This window comes from Plectropomus leopardus, chromosome 10, assembly GCF_008729295.1.
Source record: "Plectropomus leopardus isolate mb chromosome 10, YSFRI_Pleo_2.0, whole genome shotgun sequence".
NCBI classification, from domain to species: Eukaryota; Metazoa; Chordata; class Actinopteri; order Perciformes; family Serranidae; genus Plectropomus; species Plectropomus leopardus.
This window is the reverse complement of record NC_056472.1, coordinates 34,812,315-34,834,159: the sequence shown is the minus strand read 5'-3', so window position 1 is coordinate 34,834,159 and position 21,845 is coordinate 34,812,315. Positions and strand designations below refer to the sequence as shown.

The following is a 21,845-nucleotide window of genomic DNA, read 5'->3' as shown; positions in this document are numbered from 1 at the left end:
ATGATTTTCACAGAGGAGGCCCAGATTGACTCCGATGTTGCCATGAGAACTCACTATATCGTGAAGGCTGGCAAAGATGTGGAGCTCTCTGTTCCTCTGAGGGGCAGACCAGCTCCCACAGCTTCCTGGAGTAGGGGAGAAGAATGCATCGATCGTGACCCCAAATATGAGTTCCACCACTCAGACACTACCACAGTCCTTGTTATGCGCGAGGTGACCAGGCTTGACACCGGAAAGTATACCGTGAAGATAGAGAACGGTGTGGGAGAGCCAAAGACACTAACTTTGTCTGTGAAGGTCCAGGATACCCCAGCTCAGTGCAGGAACCTGGTCCTAAAGGATGTGACTCGTGGAAAGGTCACTCTCTGCTGGGAGCCTCCACTCCTCGATGGTGGTGCTGAGATCACAAACTACATTGTTGAGAAGAGGGACTCCTCCAAGAGATCCTATTCTGCAGTGACAAGCAAATGCACAGACACAACATACACCATTGAGGACCTCTCAGAGAAGACATCCTATTTCTTCCGTGTGTTAGCAGAGAATGAGAATGGTGTCGGTGATCCATGTGAAACACTTGAGCCTTTGAAGGCCACAGAGACACCAGGACCAGTCAAAGAGATTTCTATGAAGGATTCGTCCAAGACTTCTGTCACTTTGCAGTGGCTGAAGCCAGATTACGATGGTGGTAGCATCATCTCTGACTATGTCATTGAGAAGAAGATCAAGGGCGAGGAATGGTCATTGGGAGGAACCAGCAGACAGTGTGAGTTTGAGGTCAAGAAACTCAAGGAGCACTCAGACACATTCTTCAGAGTTGCTGCCAGAAACGAGAAAGGACAGGGCGACTTTGTTGAGACTGGGCCTATCAAGGTCATTGACTACATTATAACACCTGAGGCAAATCTTTCAGAGTACCCGAATGGCTGCGTCAATGTTCGTCTGGGTCACAATGTACACATTGAGCTGCCATACAAAGGTAAACCCAAACCCTCTGTCAGTTGGCTGAAGGACAGCCTGCCTCTGAAGGAGAGTGACCAAATCCGATTCAAGACGACAGAAAACAAAGCCACTTTAATGATTAAGAATGTGAAGAAGGAAAATGAGGGTAAATACACCCTGACCCTTGACAATAAGGTCAACAGGAGATCCTCCCACATCCATGTCATCACGCTTGGACCACCATCAAAGCCTGTTGGACCCATCCGCCTGGATGAAGTGAGAGCTGAGAGCATCATGATTTCCTGGGATGAACCCAATGATGACGGTGGTGGAGACATCAACTGCTACAGTGTCGAGAAGCGTGACACCTCCCAGACTGTATGGAAGATGGTGTGCTCGAGTGTAACGGATACTCAGTTCAAGGTCCCCAACCTGATCAAGGGTGTTCAGTATCAATTCAGAGTGTGTGCTGAGAACAGATACGGTGTCAGCGAGCCTTTGGTCTCTCAGATGGTCATTGCCAAGCACCAATTCAGGCCTCCAGGCCCACCAGGCAAGCCTGTCGTATACAATGTCACTAGTGATGGCATGACCATCCAGTGGGAGAATCCCATTTATGATGGTGGTACCCCCATTCAGGGTTTCCATGTGGAGAAGAAGGAAAAGAACAGCATCATGTGGCAAAAGGTCAACACTATGCTGATCAAAGAAACTGATTACAGGATCTTGGACCTCATTGAAGGCCTCGAGTACTCCTTTAGAGTCTATGCCCAGAATGATGCTGGCTTCAGCCGAATGAGTGATGAGAGCAAGTCAACCATGGCAGTCAGTCCTGTTGGTGAGTGACGATTCAGATTATTATATTAAACCAGTTTTGTTCTAAAATCTGACTAGAATGAAAACACTTTGGCAAAAATAAGTTCAAATATGTATCTCGTATCTTTTAAGATGCTCCTGGCCAGCCAGACTACATTGATGTGACTAGTGACTCAGTGACACTGAAATGGGATGCCCCCAAACATGATGGTGGTAGCAAGATTACCAGCTACAGCATTGAGAAACGCCAAGGACATGGCCGCTGGTTCAAGGCCAATTTGACGGATGTACATGAGTGCCAACACACTGTGACTGGGTTGGCAACAAATGAACGCTACGAGTTCAGAGTGACTGCCAGAAATGCCATTGGTGTTGTCAGTCCTCCCTCCAACTCCTCTGGTTTTATTGCGGTCAGAAGTGAGAACGGTGAGTTGTGAAAGCACTTGGAGGGTAGAGAGGGGGCTTGTGACTGTAATATTTGCAGTTTGAACTTCAGTGCTGATGAGTAAATGATGAACGCTGCTTTCACTGTCTTTCACTATGATATATACTGAATAATAAATGCTCTTCTTTTTTCTATATACTAGCTGCTCCAATTATTGAGTTTGGCCCAGAGTACTTTGAGGGTTTGACAATCAAGGCAGGAGACCACATCAGGTTGAAAGCGACCATCACTGGACGCCCTGTTCCAAAGGTTGTCTGGTTCAGAGACGGTGTGGAGGTTACTAAAAAGATGATGGACATTATCACTATAGCTGGATCCAGTACCCTGTTTGTCAGAGACGCTGATCGCACACACCGCGGCCTCTACACTGTTGAGGCTACCAATGGATCTGGAAGCAAGAAGCAGGACATCCTTATTCAAGTCCAAGGTATGCAGTTTTAACATTGAAATCTTTGTAGTGCAGTTGTTTACATGTAGTCATGTTCTAACTTAAACCTCACACACCTCTTTGATGCAGACACACCTGGAGAGCCAGTAGGACCCATCACTTTCAGCAACATCTCTGAGGGTAAGTGCACCCTGTCTTGGAACCCACCTGATAATGATGGCTGCTCGGAGATTTCACATTACATCATCGAGAAGCGCGAGACCGCCAAGATCTCCTGGGCTTTGGTGTCTGACGAATGTAAGGAGTGCACTTTCAACGCAGCTAAGCTCATCAAGACCAATGAGTACCAGTTCAGGGTCTCTGCTGCTAATAAGTTTGGAGTTGGCAGACCTTTGGAATCCAGCCCCATCATTGCACAGATGCAATACAGTGAGTGGAAAGTTGGAAAGGCTTTATGAATTTAATATTAAGGATGGTTTTCTCTCATTTGCATACATTGTACTAATCTATCAAAATTGTTTCCCTCAGCTACTCCTGATGCTCCAGGTACTCCTGATGCCACTGAGGTGACAGGAGAGAGCATCACTCTGTCCTGGACTCCTCCAACATCTGACGGAGGAAACCCCATTCAGTATTACATTCTTGAGAAACGAGAAAAGAAGACTGTCAAGTTCTATAAGGTGATGACCAAGAAGCCCATCATCGAATGTGCTCATAGGGTGCCTAGTTTGACAGAGGATATGGAATACGAGTTCCGTGTCATGGCTGTGAATGACGCTGGTGTTGGAGCGCCAAGCAACATCTCTCTACCTATCAAAGCCGCCGAGCCAAAGGACATTCCTTGTGCTCCATCTGTGGTTTGCGTGTATGATTCCACAAATACCTCCATCAGCCTGGAATGGTCCAGGCCTGCAGACGACGGAGGCATGGAGGTTCTGGGCTACATCATTGAGATGGTGAAGGGAGAGGAGACAGAATGGAAGAGAGTAAATGAGGAGCTTGTGCCAGTAACGAATTACATGGTGACTGGTCTGCAAACAGGAGCTGAGTACAAATTCCGTGTCGCAGCTGTCAATCAAGTGGGTAGAGGTGAGAACCAGGAGACTTCAGAGCCTGCTCAGGCTGTAGACAGGCTAACACCGCCACAAGTGGATATTGACGCCACCTTCAAGCAGACACACATTGTCAAGGCTGGAGGCTCAGTGTGCTTGGGCATCCACTTCAGAGGAAAGCCAGTTCCTACTGCCACCTGGGTTAAGGAAGAGGGACAGCTGGGTGTCATGTCTGAAGTCATAACTACAGAGGGCTACAGTTCTCTAAGCATTGAAAACTGCTCCAGAAATGATTCAGGCAAATATACTGTTACTCTGGAGAATTCTAGTGGCAGCAAGACCATTACATTCACTGTTAAAGTGATGGACACTCCTGGACCTCCACAGGTTGTTGCCTTCAAGGAGGTGTCCAGAGGCACAGTCACACTTACCTGGGAGCCTCCTGTCAATGACGGTGGTGCCAGAATTCATCACTATATTGTTGAGAGGCGTGAAGCTAGCCGCCGCACTTGGCAGCAGTCTGGTGGCAAGTGCACAAAGAATTTCCTGAAGATCCAGGACCTGCTGGAGGGAGTGCCATACTTCTTCAGAGTCTTGGCTGAGAACCAGCACGGTGTAGGTGAACCATTCGAGTTCACTGAGCCTGTCATTGCCACCGCAGAGCCAGCATCTCCAAAGAGAATGGACATCCTGGACACCACAGATAGTTCTGTGTCACTGGGCTGGCTGAAACCAGAGCATGATGGCGGTAGCCGCATCCAAGGTTATGTCATTGAGGCTAAGCCAAAGGGTGCAGACAAATGGGTAGTGGTTGGCAACACCACCACTCTCACTTATGTGGTTGAAAAGCTCAACAAGGGTGATGAATATGACTTCCGTGTGAAGGCCAAGAATGAATCTGGCTACAGCAAGCCCAGGGAAACTCTGGCTAGTGTGCTGGTCAAAGAGCCTCACATTGAGCCTGCTGCTGACCTCAGTGAGATTACCAATCAGCTCATCATATGCAGGTCTGGCAGTACCTTTACCATCGATGTTCCCATCAGTGGTAGACCTGCTCCTAAGGTAACCTGGAAGCTGGAAGAGATGAGACTAAAGAATACAGACAGAGTGTCCATCAAAGTAACTAAGGACAGAACCAGCATCTCAGTCAAGGAGGCCATGAGAGGAGATGGTGGTAAATACTACCTGACTCTGGAGAACGTGGCAGGAACCAGGACCTTCACTGTTGAAGTTAATGTCACAGGTAGACCCAGTCCTCCAACAGGACCCATCGAAATTTCATCCATCACCTCAGTGTCCTGTGTCCTTAACTGGCAACCACCAGAGGATGATGGTGGCACTGACATCACCAACTATATCGTGGAGAAGCGTGAGTCTGGCTCCACGGCCTGGCAGCTGATTAACTCCAGCGTAAGAGGAACATCTCTTGATGTCAGTCACCTGACTAAGTACATGCAGTACACATTCAGGGTCTCTGCAGAGAACAGATTTGGTGTCAGCAAGTCCACTGAGTCTAAGACAATTGTCGCAGAGCATCCATTCAGTAAGTACTACTCCATAAACAAACTCTTTAACTTATTCACTAATTTCATGTATGAATAAAAAAACACACATATATGAATTTCTTATACTGTTGATATCTGTAAAAGTGGTCATCTTCTATTGAATCAGGTTGGCATTTGAGTGACTGTGCTCAACAGCAAAATCTTCCTTTTGTCATAGCACCTCCTGGCCCACCAACAAAGCCTTCGGCGTCTAACATCACTGCCAACGCACTGACCCTGAAATGGGAGGAACCTTACCATGATGGTGGAAGCAAGGTGACAGGATACTGGATCGAGAAGAAGGAGAGGAACAATATCCTGTGGGTGAGGGAGAACAAGATCCCTTGCTTTGAGTGCTACTATAGGGCGGAAGGTCTTGTTGAAGGCCTGGAGTACCAGTTCAGGGTTTATGCCATGAACAGTGCTGGTCTGAGCAAAGCCAGTGAAGCCTCCAAGGGAGCAGTTGCTCAAAACCCAGTTGGTGAGTTTGGACACAGTTTAAGATCACACAATCCAGTTACTTGTTAATACTCCATGCTCTAACTTTACTGATCTGTTTTTTAGATCCACCAAGCAAGCCAGAAGTCACAAACGTTACAAGAACCACCGTATCCCTCAAATGGTCATCTCCACTGTATGATGGTGGCAGTCCCATTGTGGGCTACATCATCGAGCGTAAGCCATACACTTTGACTGGTGAGGGCCGCTGGCTCAAGTGTAACTACACCAATGTGATAGACACTTTCTACACTGTTACTGCCCTGGGAGAGGGAGAGCCCTATGAGTTCAGAGTCATCGCCAAGAATGCCAACCAGGTCTTCAGCATTCCCTCAGACTCCACTGGCTCTGTGCAGTGCAAGACTGACTTCGGTAAGATCTGCATCTGCAATTGTGATACAATATCACCAATACAACACACTGATCTTAAGTCTCAAATTACTAACTAGAGTGTTATGAATATTTCCTGCATAGTAAGTGTGAGAAAAACCTTAAGGCTTAAATATGTAGATTATTTAATTGTGTATATATTACAGTCCTATTTAAAGATTTTTTTTCATAACCATGTTCCTATTTTCCACCTAACAGAGCCTCCAAAGGCCCAGCTGGACAGTAAACTTATGTCTGAAACCGTCATGGTCAGAGCTGGTTCAGACCTGGTTCTGGATGCTGCAGTGGGAGGCAGGCCTGACCCCAAGGCTGCCTGGTCAAAGGGTAATAAGGATCTGGAGTTGTGTGAAAAGTACCACCTGCAGTACACCCCCACCAGAGCCATGGCCATCATCAAGTTCTGTGACAGAGATGACACTGGAAAGTACATCCTCACAGTCAGGAATGTAAGCGGAACCAAGACTGCTGAGGTTAACGTCAAAGTACTTGGTAAGCGAGAGTGCTTTGTTTATCAAGCATTCAGTTTTATGTATTACAGATTAAGTATTATTTTTTCATGGTTATCCTATGTAAATTATAACAAGCACAACTGCTATTTTTACAGACACCCCTGGAGTATGTGAAGGCCCCATTGAGATCAGCAAGATCACAGAGGAGTCATGCACACTGAGCTGGAAGCCTCCTCTTGAGGATGGCGGTGACGATGTCTCCCACTATATTGTGGAGAGACGCGACACCAACAGACTCAACTGGGTCATCATGCAGGCTGAGTGCAAGGAGCTGACCTGCAACATCACCGGACTTTTCAAGAACACAGAGTACCTGTTCAGAGTCCGGGGTGTCAACAAGTATGGAGAAGGAGTTCCCCTGCAGTCAGATCCCATGGTTGCAAGAAACACTTTCAGTAAGTGCAACAATTAGATCAGTGTGAATAATATCCCAAAATCCAATCCTTAGTAGGATCCCACTAAGAAAATATCTGGCTGATAACCCTGAAAGCAAACGTGCTCACAACTGTAAGTTCTGGAAATAGTACAATATATAAAAATTCTCATAACTCCTAACACTGAATTACCTTTCCCCTACTCCAGCCGTGCCAACTCCGCCTGGTGCTCCAGAGATCCTGGTGTCAGGAAGGGACTTTGCCACCATCGAGTGGCTGAAGCCAGAGAGTGACGGTGGCAGTCCACTGATCCACTACCTGGTGGAGAGGCGCGAGAGAAAGAGTGCCCGCTGGGTGAAGGTGAACAGGGATGGAGCTCATCTGGACACCACATTGAAGGTGGGCAGTTTGACCGAAGGCAACATCTACCAGTTCAGAGTGACAGCCATCAATAAGGCCGGAGAGAGCGAAGCCAGCGAGGTTTCTCTGTATGTTGTCTGCAGAGTGCCAACATGTAAGTCCACCTTCTTTGTATATAATAGATCTTCATTAACCTGTCTCTCGTGGCATGATTAAACAGGAACCACGCCCATTAACACATTCATAAATCCTCTCTAATATCACAGATCTATTGATCCTCATTACTGTATCATCTCTCAGGCACTCCTGCTCCTCCTTCCATCCCCCGTATCACCGACACCCACGCTGACAGCATCAGCCTGACCTGGTCCCGCCCTGTGGATGACGGGGGATCTGATGTGATAGGCTACATCCTGGAGATGCTGGAAGCTGGGGGAGAGGAATGGAAGAAGGCCCACGAAAAGACCTTGCGTGCTACAGAATACACCGTGACTGGACTTTCTGCAGGCAAGAAGTACTGCTTCAGAGTGGCTGGCATCAATATCAATGGCACAGGAGACTTCAGTGAACCTTGTGCTGAGACAGAGCCTGTGGAGAGAATTGGTAAGTTATCTGGAATAGCATTAAGTGAGAGCAAATACAGCAACAGAGTTTCACAATTTATTTATTAGAGAAAGACATGGGATATAAAAAAAAATGTCATGGGATATGAAAAAAGATGTCCCTCTTTATTGCTTTACAAAATAGCTACTTATAATTTAAAAGAATACAACAAATGTAAAATTCAAAATAAGAAACACATTTACATTTAAAAATTAACATGAAAACCAGATTCAGATTTAGTTTCATTTGTTCATTTGAGCAAATATGACTTTCAGTCTTGATGATGTGTTAACATTTAAATTCCTATCATCTCACACAGAAACTCCGGACTTTGAGCTCCATGATGACCTGAAGAAGACCATCTGCCTGCGCGCTGGTGGATCCCTCCGCCTGTTTGTTAACGTCACCGGTCGTCCCGCTCCTGCCATCACTTGGAGCAAGCCTGGTGTCGACCTCCATAACAGAGGATTCATTGATGTCACCAGCACGTCCACCACACTTATCATTGATAGGGTCCACCGCTACGACGCTGGCAAGTACACGTTGGTGGCTGAGAACTCTGCCGGCAAGCAGGAAGTCAACATTCTGGTTAAGGTCTATGGTGAGTTGATGATGTCTAAGAGGTGAAATATGACATATTACACAAGGCATCGATTTTTTCAAATGTGATTTGTATTAAGTAAATTTGTTTTGCCACTGATTTAATGTGATTCAGGAGCTTTTGATTGAAATGTTGTTTTAACAAAATATTCGAAGTGTTATATTTTCGGCAAGTGGACATGCTTGGGTTTCTCAAAGACATTTCGCTTCTCATCCAAGAGGTTTCTTCAGATCTAACTTACACCAATCAGAAATGAATAAGCTTATTGGATGAGAGGTGACATGTATTCAAGAAACTCAAGCAAGTCCAGTTGCCTACCACAGAGCACTTAGAGTTACCCTGACCTGGATGGCTGAATGTCCTTACCAACATATTTAACAAAATACATTTTTATTGTTAGATACTCCTGGACCAGCTGGAGCAATCAAGATAAAGGAGCTGACCAAAGAGTCTGCAACCATTTCTTGGGAAGCCCCAACCGTGGATGGTGGCGCTCCTGTCAACAACTACATCATTGAGAGGCGTGAGGCCTCAATGAGAGCCTACAAGACTGTCACTTCCAAGTGCAGTAAGACATCTTATAAGATTGACAACCTGATGGAGGGCATGCTGTACTACTTCCGGGTTCTCCCTGAGAACATCTATGGCATTGGTGAGCCATGCGAGACTCCTGATGTCATTCTGGTTTGCGAAGTGCCTCTGCCACCACATAAACTGGAGATGATCGACGTCACCAAGACCACCGTCACCCTGGGCTGGGAAAAGCCTGAGCATGATGGTGGCAGCAGACTGCAGGGCTATGTCATTGAAGCCTGCAAGTTTGGAACAGACAAGTGGATGAAGGTGGCCACGCTGAAGACCACAGACTTCGAGCACACCATCGAGAAGCTGAATGAGGGCGAGCAATACTTGTTCAGAATCAGGGCACTCAACAGCAGAGGAGCCAGCGAGCCCAAAGAGCTTGTTACGGCCGTCACTGTACAAGAACAGAGAGGTAACAGACAGAAAATGTTGGAGCAATGATATGTAACATAAACTCACAGCTTAGTTCAATGTGTTTCTCAACTGCTGATGTAAGCTGAAGTTAACTGTGTTTTGTCTCTCTCTTCCTCCTTGCCAGTAATGCCTGTGGTGGACTTCTCCAGTATTCCTCAGAAGGTTGTCAATGTCCTTGCTAGCAAGACTCTGGAATTGGACCTACCCATCATCGGCCGCCCTCCTCCCGTCTGTTCCTGGTACTTCAGTGATAACAAGATCAAAATCACAGAGCGTGTTAAGATCAAGAGCACTGGCAAGTTTTCCAAACTGACTATCTCTGACACCACTATCAACGACACTGGTGACTACACTCTGGAGGTGAAGAATGCTGTTGGTGTTATCACCGAGGTCATCAAGGTCATCATCCTCTGTAAGGAACAATCCCTCATTTCTTGATTTTCTTTTAGTTAGGTTGTTTAGGTTACAATAAAGTCAAGCTGATTCATTTCTAAATTTTCAGTATCACAGCTATCAGAACTAACTATTAAGAATTACATTTCAGCCAATCAAGTTGACTATATCCATTAATTATATTAATCTGCTTTTACCAGCTAAACCTGATGAACCACAGGGACCCATCAGGTTTGATGAGATTGATGCTACCACTGTCAGCTGCAGCTGGGATCCTCCAGTCAGAGATGGTGGAGCTCCCATCAGTGGCTACGTGGTGGAGCAGCGTGATGCCCACAGACCCGGGTGGGTGCCTGTCTGTGAATCTGTTAGCCGACCAACCTTCAAATTTGGGAACCTGATTGAGGGAGATGAGTACGTCTTCCGTGCAGCTGCCATTAATCGTTATGGCACTGGAGAGTTCCTGCAATCTGAGATTGTCACCTGTAGAAGCATGAAGAGTAAGACTTCTTGCTTTTCACATTAGGTTGATCCAGATAGAATTATATTAACAGAAGATAGTAACGTTTCCCCTCCTTCACAGATGTTCCTGGACCTCCTGGCCGTCCAACCATCTTTGATGTTTCACGTGATGGCATGACCGTGGCTTGGAACCCACCAGATGAAGATGGTGGCCTTGAGGTTTCTGGATACATCATCGAGCGCAAAGAAGTAAGGTCTGACAGATGGGTGCGTGCCAACAAGAATCCTGTGACCATGACCAGATATAGGTCCACTGATCTGATTGAGGGCCTGGAGTATGAACACAGAATAACAGCCATTAATGCAAGAGGAGTGGGCAAACCAAGTCTGCTGTCCAAACCAGCAGTGGCAACAGATCCCATTGGTAAGAAAGCAGATTCAAAGAAAGCCTTTGTAGATTAAGCTTTATTCACAGTTACAGTTGGGTGGTATCAAAAGTGTTGAGAGAGCAAGCACAGATTCATTATATCTTGAATTTAAAAAACACTTAAATGCATCTCTTTCCCTCTCAGATCCACCTGGCTGCCCTCAGAACCCAAGGATCACCGATACTACCAAATCCTCTGTCTCACTGGCTTGGAGTCCTCCTGATGAAGAGGGAGACGCAAGGGTGGACGGTTACCTGATTGAAATGCAGAAGGTGGGAACCTTGTCCTGGATCAAGTGCAACACCTCACCATCTCTAATCTGCGAATACACACTGACCAGAATGCCACAAGGAGAAGAGTTCAAATTCCGTGTGATGGCCTGCAATGCTGGCGGCTGTGGAGAGCCTGCTGAAGTGCCTGGAACTGTCACTGTGACTGAGATGCTTGGTAAGGACACTCAGGTTACTTTAACTAAACCTGCAATAAGACCATTTGTATTTGTTAAAAACTAAGATATAATACAGCTGACTTGTCTTACTATCATTGTTTTCCAGAATCTCCTGACTATGACTTGGAACTGAAATACAAAGATGTTTACGTGGTGCGTCATGGAGGCGTGATTAGACTCTCTGTACCCATCAAGGGCAAACCTCATCCAACCTGCAAGTGGTCTAAAGACAGCGGTGAAGTCTCCACCAAGGCTATGATTGCCTCCACGGAGGATACCAGTGAGCTGGTGATCAAGGGAGCTGAGAGGAGTGACTCTGGTGTGTACGACCTCCTTCTGGAGAATAAGGTCGGCAGGAAGAAGGCCCAAATCAAGGTGAAGGTCATTGGCCGCCCAAGTGCCCCAGAGGGACCAATGGTCTTTGAGGAGATACAGGCCAACTCTGTCAAGGTGTCCTGGAAAACGCCCAAGGATGATGGTGGTTCGGAGATCTTGGGTTATATTGTAGAAAGACGTGAGGCAGCAAGAAATGCATGGTACACAGTGGACTCCAGAGTGACTGACACTCAGCTGGTTGTCAAGGGCCTGAAAGAGGGAACAGAGTACCACTTCAAGGTCACGGCTGAAAACTCCTTCGGTGTCAGTGCCTCCCTGAAATCAGAACTGCCACTGGTGCCCAAGACTCCTCTCTGTAAGTATTGCTTCATAAGTCTTTGAACAGTATAGGACCATTAGGAATGACTGAAAAAATAATCTGCATTTCTCAACTAGGTCCCCCTGAGCCTTCAAGTACTCCACCAGAGATCATGGATGTCACAAAGAGCTCTGTGGCACTGGCGTGGTCCAGACCAAAGGACGATGGTGGTTCTCCCATCACTGGCTACTTTGTGGAATACAAGGTGGTGTCCGCTGAGACATGGTCTCGCCACCAGACCAAGATCACCTCCACAATGTTTACTCTGCCAGGACTCACTCCTGATGCAGACTACCAGTTCCGCATTGTTGCTGTCAATGACATTGGTGAGAGTGAGGCTGGTCCTGTTTCTGACCCAGTCACATGCAAGGATCCATTTGGTAAGTCTCCCCATGCTGATAATTAATAGCAGCATAATCATTATATTTGATGGAATTTTAATGGACATGAGGGCAGTCAGGTGTGAATAACATTTCATACCAAACTCTGGTCTTCTGAGTCAGTTCAAAACAACCTTCCACAGTTAACTGCCACATACACTTTCTCTCAGTGGAGTTTTACAGACAATAACAGCAGAATAAAAAAAGACACAGTGATTATTGTTGGTGTCAGTAAGTCACAAAAACAACTGGGAATTGAGTTGTTGTTATTTTATTGTTTCTTTTCTTCCAGACAAGCCAAGTCAACCAGGTGAGATCGATACAGTAAATGTGACAAACAACTTTATCACCATTCGCTGGCAAGTTCCAGAATGTGATGGTGGAAAGGAGGTCCTGGGCTACTGGGTGGAGTACAGGAAGTCCACTGAGAGCACCTGGAAGAAGTCCAACAAGCAGAGACTGAAGGAAAAAGAGTTCACTATGCCCGGACTGGCTGAGGCCACAGAGTACGAGTTCAGAGTGTTTGCTGAGAATGAGACAGGAATGAGTAGACCTCGTAGAACTGCCACATGCATCAAGACCAAACTGAGTGGTGAGTACAGCATAATGTACTGTGTGAAAATGATTTGTAAGCATTTATCCAACTTGCATTTCCAGAGTTACTCAACCATGAGACATTCCTAAACATAACACACCTGTGCCATAAACATACCTCCTTGTTTCATACTTACAGTTGAAAGTAAACCAGGCCTGAGAAAGGAAATGGATGAAGTAACCGCCAAGCTTGGCCAGCCTGCTGTCATGAAGTGCCAGATTATTGGCAGACCTGTTCCTGACATCAAGTGGTATCATGCTGGCAAGGAGATTGTTGAGTCTCGCAAGTACGAGATGAGCTCTGACGGCCGCAATCATTCGCTGTCCATCATGACCGATCAGCAGGAGGATGAGGGAGAATACACCTGCAAGGCCATCAATGATGCTGGAGAAGCCGAAACCACAGGCATTCTGGTGCTGGAGGCTCCTGCATCCTTCCACCCTGACTACCCACTTAAGGAAACCTACTACGCCGGCCTGGGATCCACCTTGCGCATACACGCAGTCTACATCGGCCGCCCTGAGCCAAAGATCATGTGGCTGCATGGGGCGAAGACCCTGGAAAACACAGAGGACATCAGTATAGAGACCACTGAGCACTACACACACCTAGTGATCAAGAACGTGCAGCGTAGAGTCCATGGAGGCAAATACAGGATCAGACTGCACAACCACTTCGGCAGGGCGGACACTGCATTCAATGTTGAAATTTATGGTATGTTCATGTAAATTTACTGCAGTGAATGCATCAAAGAATACATGTGTTAAGTTGATATATTTATTAATCTCTAATACCTCTGTTTTTAGACAAACCTGACATGCCTCAGGGTCCGATTGTGCTGGAAGCCCTCCTGAAGAACTCTGTCATCATCAGCTGGAAGGTTCCCAAGGATGACGGAGGCAGCATGATCACCAACTACATTGTGGAGAAACGCGAGGACAAGGAGGGTTCTGAGTGGGAACTGGTGTCCTCATCCATCAATGGTACATCTTGCCGTGTGCCCAACCTCATTGACAGCGCCGGATACTTCTTCCGTGTGTATGCTCAGAACCGTTATGGCAACAGTGAACCACTGAAACTCACTTCTCCTATCCTCATCAAGAGCCAACTGGGTAAATTTAATTTATTATCCTATATAATACTGTATATATTGTTTGTTTATGTCGTCCTCTGTGCTTTATTTCCTTCATCTTTATCCTGCACATTCCTTGTTTTTGTACTTATTTATTAATATAGTTTATTTTGCACAGTTATCTTTCTATTTTGCTATCCCTTTGCTGCTGCAATGTTGGAAATTTCCCCACTGTGGGACTAATAAAGGATTATCTTATCTTATCTGATTATCTTATCTTATATGTGTCTCAAAATTCATCATAAATTCATGTCTTACAATGTAAGCATTTGAAGAGATACTGGGGTACACTGCAAAAGTTCTGACTATGCTATCTGATATATACTTTCCTGTCCACAGAGAAACCATCCCCACCTCTGTCACCAGTTGTTTCTGGAATCACCAAGGACTCCTGCGTGGTTTCCTGGAAGCCTCCACTCAGCGATGGCGGCTCCAAGATCAAGAGCTATTACCTTGAGAAGAAGCAAAAGAAGGACAAGAAGGAATGGGGTGATTGGACTCTGGTGACCACAGACGAGATCAAACAGACGGTGTTCTCGGTCAAACGTCTAACGGAGGGCGTTGAGTGCATCTTCCGTGTGAAGTGTGAGAATCTTGGTGGACAGAGTGACTACAGCGAGGAGACCGCTCCCATCATTCCAGCCACAGCCGTTGAGCTCCGTGCTCCTGCCTTCAAGGAAGAGCTGAGGAACATGAGTGTCAAGTACAAGAGTAATGCTACCCTCGTGTGCAAGATCACAGGGCAGCCCAAGCCCGTGATTAAATGGTTCAGACGAGGAAAGGAGATACACTCTGACGGAAAGAAGATCAAGATCCAGGAGTTCAAGGGAGGTTACCACCAGCTGGTCATCACAGAGGCTGATGAGGAAGACTCCACTGTGTACCAGATCAGGGCCACCAACCAGGGAGGCTCCATCTGTGCTACAATCTCTCTGGATGTTGAAAGTAAGCTCAAAAATAACCAATTTCTCAAATTAGATCACTATTTTCTGACACTGACATGTACAGAATCAACATATATATATCATCTATATATCATCTATATATCATCTAATACCAAATAACATGCCATGTTTTAATAAAACAATATCTTTAATTTCTAGTCCCTGCCAAGATCAACCTGCCAAAGAATCTGAAGGACAAAGAGGCCATCCCTGCCCTGCGCGGAGAAGTGGTCAATATCAAGATTCCTTTCAGTGGCAAACCAGATCCTGTCATTACATGGCAGAAAGGACAAGATCTTATTGACAGCAATGGCCACTACCAGGTCATTGTCACCAGATCATTCACTTCTTTGGTGTTCACCAACGGAGTTGAGAAGAAGGATGCTGGTTTCTACATTGTCTGTGCAAAGAACAGATTTGGCATTGACCAACAGACAGTCGAGTTGGATGTAGCCGATGTTCCTGATCCTCCACGTGGTATCAAAGCCAGTGACATCTCGAGAGACTCAGTCACACTGAACTGGGTGGCCCCAGCAAATGATGGTGGCAGCAGAGTCATCAGCTACATTATTGAGAAGTGCCCCACCACTGCTGAGAGGTGGCAACGTGTTGCCCAGTCCCGTGACACTCGCTACACCGTCACCAATCTATTTGGAGGAACCAGTTATCAGTTCAGAGTAATTGCTGAGAACAAGTTTGGACAGAGTGCTCCATCTGAGACCAGCGGACCTGTGATGACCAAAGAGGACAAATCAAGAGTTCTGCTCTATGACAGGGAGGTTGATGATACTGGACGTGTTCATAAGAGCAAGGCTCCACACTCTGAGGCCAAGAATATGCACAACAAATATGCCATTGCAGAGGAATTGGGCAGAGGTCAGTTTGGCATTGTCCATCGCTGTGTAAACATTACCTCTGAGAAGACTTACATGGCTAAATTTGTCAAGGTGAGAGGCGCAGATCAAGCAATAGTCAAGAAGGAAATTGCAACACTGAATATGGCCAAACATGTCAACTTCCTCCTCCTCCGTGAGTCTTTTGACAGCCCTGAGGAGCTGGTGATGATCTATGACTTCATCTCTGGCGCTGATATCTTTGAGCGCCTCAGCACAGCAGAGTTTGAGCTTAATGAGCATGAGATTGTCAACTACATCAGGCAGATCTGCTCAGCTCTTGAGTTCTTGCATGGTGAGAGCTATGGACACTTTGATATCAGGCCTGAGAATATTGTATACACAACCAGAACCAGCTCCAATGTGAAAATTATTGAGTTGGGCCAGGCCAGACACCTGACTCCTGGAGACCAAATCAAGATTCAGTATACCACTGCAGAGTATGCTGCTCCAGAGATCCACCAGTGTGACATGGTTAGCACTGTCACTGACATGTGGTCAGTTGGTGTCCTTGCCTATGTGCTTCTGAGTGGACTGAATCCATTCACGGCTGAAACTAACCAACAGATGATTGACAACATCTCCAATGCAGCCTATAGCTATGATGATGAGTCTTTCAAGCAGGTCAGTGTCGAGGCATTAGACTTTACTGACCGCCTGATGACAAAGGAACGTAAACATCGGATGACTGCTGCTGAGGCTCTGGCTCATCCTTGGCTAACCAAGCCAGCAGAGGAGATCAGCACCAGAGCCATCCCAACCGGCAGGCACAAGAGATACTACCAGACAATGGTGAGGAAAGAGTGGGGCACTGTCGTCTCTGCAGCTCGCGTGGCCAGCGGCGGCTCCATCAGGTCCCAGCGTGGTGTCTTTGTTGCCAAGGTGAAGATTGCTCCATTTGAACACGGTCCTATTGGAGGACAGATTGGCCATGCAGTGGTGAACGAGGGAGACAATGTGAAATTCATTTGCAACATTGACAACTACGACAGCACTACTGAAGTAACGTGGTACTGTGGTGTTAGGCAGCTTGAGGCTGGTGACAAATATGAAATTGAGTATGAGGACGGTCTGGCTGTTATCACCATCAACAAGGTCACAAGAGCAGATGATGGCACTTACAGATGCAAGATTGTGAATGAGTATGGTGAGGATAGCGCCTATGCAGAGCTGTTTATCAGCGGTGTTAGATCTTACCGTGACTTCTTCACCACCCGTGTGGTCAAGAGAACAAAGCGCAGAGTTGACACTGCTAGAATGCTTCAGAAGCCACCAGAGTTCACCCTCCCTCTGGTCAATCACACAGCCTACATTGGTGAGGATGTGCGCTTTGGCGTAACCATCACCGTTCATCCTGAGCCTCGTGTCATCTGGCACAAATCCGGACAGAAGCTCATCCCTGGACATGATGACAGGAAATACACATTCATCAGCGACAAGGGCCTGTACCAGATGATTATCCACAAAGTTGAGGATGAGGATGATGCTGAGTACAGCGTTGTGGCTCGTAACAGATATGGTGATGACAGCTGCAAGGCTCGTCTGACTGTTGTTCCACGACCTAAACCAGCAGACCTCACCCTGAGGCCCATGTTCAAACGCCTGCTTGCAAATGTTGAGTGCAGAGAGGGCCAGAAGGTGCGCTTTGAGATCAGAGTATCTGGCCATCCCACACTGAAGTGGGAGAAGGATGGCATGCCTTTAGCCTTTGGACCATCTATTGAGGTTGTCCATGAGGGCCTGGACTACTTCATTCTTCATGTGAGAGACACTCTGGTTGAAGACTCTGGTGTGTACAGAGTTACTGCCACTAACTCTGCTGGATCTGCCAGTTGCCAGGCCACACTCAAAGTAGAACGTGCCGCTCATGTCAAGAAGGAATATGAGATGAGTGACAAGGAGAAGGAGAAGATGGCTGGAAAGGAGGAACTTGACAAAAAGGTGAGGCTGTCTCAGATTCTGTCTGACACCGTAGTTATGCCTCTACCACCTGCAGCAGTACAAGCTGTCAGGGAGGCAGCCACCATGTTCAAACCTGCTGTGACGACCAAGAAGGGTGAGAAGACTGAGGCTGAGATACAGAAAGAAAAAGAGGAGAAGAAGAAGCGTGCAGATGAGAAGAGGTTGCGTATGCCCTATGATGTGCCCACTCCTCGTGTCATTAACCCAGCTGTTCTTGAAGAGGATGTGGAGATAAAACACTTCCAGCCACTCTCTGACATGAAATGGTACAAGAAGCTGCGGGATCAATATGAGTTCCCCGAGCCCATGGATAAAATCAAGCAGAAGAGAATGAAGCGTATTCGTCTCTCCAGGTGGGAGCAGTTCTATGAGGTGCCGATCAGGGTCAAAGACCAGTACAAGCCGAGGTGGCGTATCTCATCCATGACTCAGGATGACTTGGAGACTGTGAGGCCTGCAAGGCACCGCACTCCTTCCCCCGAGATAGACGCCTACCACAGGATCAGGAGGAGGTCCCTGGGCGACCTGTCAGACGAGGAGCTGCTGCTGCCTGTGAATGAGTACCTGTCCATGAAGAAAACTGAGGAGGAGAGGCTTCGTCTGGAGGACGAGCTGGAGCTTGGTTACTCTGCTTCTCCACCTAGCCTAAGCCCAGTTCGCTTCGAGCTGTCTGCCCTGCGTCCCTCATCTCCCAGAAGAGTTTACAGCGATGATGAGGAGGGTGAAGAAGTCCGTAGATATGACTCCTACAGAATTCCATCCAAATACGAGGCTGGCCCCAGTTTTGTTGAACTCCGCCAGCGTCATGACAAAGCAACATACAAACCCCCAAGACAGAAGCAGAGGGTATATGAAGAGAGAGAAGATCAGGAGCTGCTGCGTCCACACACAACTGTTCAAAGAATGGCCACTTACAAGAGTGAACTCAAGCGCATGGAGTTTGAGGAGAAGACCCGATCCTTGAAAAAGGAAACAACCGTCTCTGTTGCGACGTACTCTGAGGGCGTTGAATCTGAGCACCTGACAGCTTTTACTGCAGAATTTATTCCTAAACCAATCAAAAAGCTCCCAAAGCCAGAACCTGAGAGGAGGAGGTCTCCTACCCCAGACAAGGCTGCAAAGACCGACGTGACCCTCCCTCGAGTTGACTTTGCTTCCAGGTACGAAGAGAGGAAGCAGGCTCTGAGGTCAGAAAGAAGATCAGTGGAGAGGAAGATCGAAGTGGTGACACAGGCTCCCTTCAGCCTCGACCATACCCCACGCATTACCATCAGGATGCGATCTCACCGCGTACCCTATGGCTCCAACACAAGGTTCACCCTGAATGTCCAGGCCAAACCAGAACCTGAGGTAAAGTGGTTCCACAACGGAAAAGAAATTCACAAGTCAAGCAAATACAACATGACCAACATCAGCGGGGTTCTGACTCTCATGATCAACAACTGTGTGACTGAAGATGGCGGCACTTACCGTGTCGTCTGCAGGAACACCAAAGGAGAGACTTCAGACTATGCTACATTGGATGTAGCAGGAGCAGAATACGCTGCCTACTCTTCACTCCGCAGAGACGAGGAGCCTCCATCCTCCCATTTGCCAGAGATGACCAGAACAGAGGTGTATCACGTCTCGTCTTCCTCCTCTACAAGAACAGTGATGGAAAGTGTGACTGAAACTAAGAGAGAGACCACTACTGTTGTTGAGAAGCGAAGGGAGAAGCCTAGTGCTCCCGCCAAAATCCTGACCAAACCACAGTCCCTGATCGTAGATGAGGGAGCCCTCGCCAGGTTTGAGTGTGATGTGGCTGGCGAACCAGCGCCCTCCGTGACCTGGCTGCATGAAGGAGCAGTTGTTGGTTCTTCTGCCCGTCACCACATTGTCTCTGCTCAGTACAGCTCCTCCTTTGAGATCTCTGCAGTTGAGATGTCGGATGAAGGCAGTTACACTCTGCTGGTGGAAAATGCTGGAGGCAAACAAGAGGCTCATTTCACTCTGAAGATCCGCAAGTCTGAGTCCAAGCAGAAAGTAGTTGCTCCTCCAAGAATCACTTCCCCAGAGGCCAAGTCCCCTGAACCAGTCAAATCTCCTCAGAGAGTCAAGTCCCCTGTGCCAATCAAGTCACCTCAGAGAGTCAAGTCTCCGGTCTCACCAAAATCCCCAACACCAAAGTCCCCTACTCCCAAATCCCCGACTCCATCTGAGAAGGAAAGGGTGACTTCCCCAATCAAGTCACCAAAGAGAGTGATGTCACCCACTCCTGAAAAGAAGCCGTCCTTCTCTGTTGGGCTGAGCGATGTCACTGCTGCCGCCGACTCAGTTGTCAAGCTCTCGGTGAAGGTGATAGGAGAGCCCAAACCTGCAATTTCATGGATGAAGGATGGAAAGGTAACATATTTTAAGATTTCTACTACTTTATTTCAATTATTGACACATAAAAAAGAATAAAAAGAGTAACATACTTGCATTGTTTTGTAACTGTCATAATTTCCTGATTGGCAGGCTTTGTCTCAGGGTGGGAAGTATGAAATCTTTGAGGAGTATGGCTCAGCTTATCTTGAGATCTATGAACTGGAGGTCTCTGACAGCGGGCTGTACAAGTGCACTGCCACTAACAGCTCTGGAGCAGTGTCGACCACCTGCACAGTGACTATCCGGGGTCAGATTGATACCGTGGTCACGGCCAAGCGCTCAGATGCGCCCCACTTCCTGGTGCAGCCCAGGTCCCAGATTGTAAATGAGGGACAAAATGTCAAATTTACCTGTGAAATTGCAGGAGAGCCTTCTCCTGATGTGGAGTGGTTAAAAGACAACATGACCGTGAGTATTTTTCTCCAGAATCTGATTAGTTTCATTATTAATACAAGATGTTGGTTGAAGCAGTCTTAAAACTGAGGTGAATGAAACTGTAACAGACTGAACTTCTCTCTCTATCTGCAGATCTCTGTCTCATCCAACATTAGACTGAGTCGCTCCAACTCTGTGTACACTCTGGAGATTTGTGATGCCACAGTTGCAGACAGTGGGAAGTACACAATAAAAGCCCAAAATCAGTTTGGACAGTGCTCTGCAACGTCTTCCCTCAATGTCTTCAGTAAGTTTCAGCTGAATGTCAACCAAACACAATCACTTGCGCTTTCTCTGTGTTTTCACTGGCCTGGCCTCGTAAAGTTTGTGTTAAAAAATGTGCAAAGCAAACTTTGGTGCAGTCTCATTCAACATTTAAACGTGTAGATGTAAATCCGAGGCGGCTGAGTGCTCAGTGTATGCATACTGTGTTCTCTCCCTGCACATTGTGATACGAGGAATGTGCTTGTCATTTGCATTCTCACAGCTCTTGTTGAAGAACCAGCACAAATGATTATTGTAGAGCAAAGAGCTTCTTCTGACACTGACGCTGCCAGCATGCAGAAAACTTTATCTGGCTCATCAGTTCTTATGGAGGCCAGCAGGTACAGCAGCAGCTCCCGCTCTGCTGCCGAGTACTCGTTTGAGAGCATGTCTGCGACTAGCATGTCCGCCATGATGGCTGAGTCAGTGGTTTCCATGAGCTCCAGCAGCCAAATGATGGAGATGTCTGCTCACTCGCATGCAGAGGCCTCCTCCTCACTGAGGGCCCTCACCATAGGGGCCAGAACAGGTGAGATGCATTTCAGAAGCTGCCTGAATGTGATGGTGACCTTTAGCTCAGTCCGAGATGATGTCAGCATCCTTCTGAGCAAAGATGGAATGAAGATACCAATGTGATGCAAAATGTCTTTCGTGTTTAACCCTTTGAAACCCGAGCAAACTGGTTTGATTTCTTTCAAAATCAAAGGGAAAAGGCAACGAACAACTTAACAAGACATTGCTCAAAAATAAGCAAGAAATTAGTAAGTTAGTAAGACGTAGTTTTGATATGTTTCCCCCTTTGTAAAAACACATTTTCCAGTCATTTTTTTGTGATCTTTTACTAAATTTTCACAATGTTATGATCATTTCTTGCCATGCTAGTCATCGACTCTT

General features: G+C 46.9%; 1 protein-coding gene across 1 annotated transcript in view; it reads left to right on the top strand.

The window, feature by feature from the left end:
* Window positions 1-21,845, top strand: part of ttn.1 (titin, tandem duplicate 1) — a 194,389-nt gene extending 172,544 nt beyond the window's left edge. Inside the window, 27 exon segments of the mRNA XM_042494071.1 lie at window positions 14-1,777; window positions 1,888-2,181; window positions 2,343-2,627; window positions 2,718-3,017; window positions 3,117-5,183; window positions 5,363-5,665; window positions 5,749-6,054; window positions 6,271-6,561; window positions 6,677-6,976; window positions 7,164-7,469; window positions 7,616-7,918; window positions 8,238-8,519; window positions 8,920-9,513; window positions 9,640-9,927; window positions 10,109-10,408; window positions 10,492-10,794; window positions 10,943-11,245; window positions 11,353-11,937; window positions 12,018-12,320; window positions 12,613-12,912; window positions 13,054-13,629; window positions 13,722-14,027; window positions 14,387-14,992; window positions 15,151-20,228; window positions 20,343-20,660; window positions 20,781-20,934; window positions 21,175-21,845. Of these exon segments, the coding sequence (XP_042350005.1) occupies window positions 14-1,777; window positions 1,888-2,181; window positions 2,343-2,627; window positions 2,718-3,017; window positions 3,117-5,183; window positions 5,363-5,665; window positions 5,749-6,054; window positions 6,271-6,561; window positions 6,677-6,976; window positions 7,164-7,469; window positions 7,616-7,918; window positions 8,238-8,519; window positions 8,920-9,513; window positions 9,640-9,927; window positions 10,109-10,408; window positions 10,492-10,794; window positions 10,943-11,245; window positions 11,353-11,937; window positions 12,018-12,320; window positions 12,613-12,912; window positions 13,054-13,629; window positions 13,722-14,027; window positions 14,387-14,992; window positions 15,151-20,228; window positions 20,343-20,660; window positions 20,781-20,934; window positions 21,175-21,587 (17,228 nt within the window). The 3' untranslated portion in view covers window positions 21,588-21,845.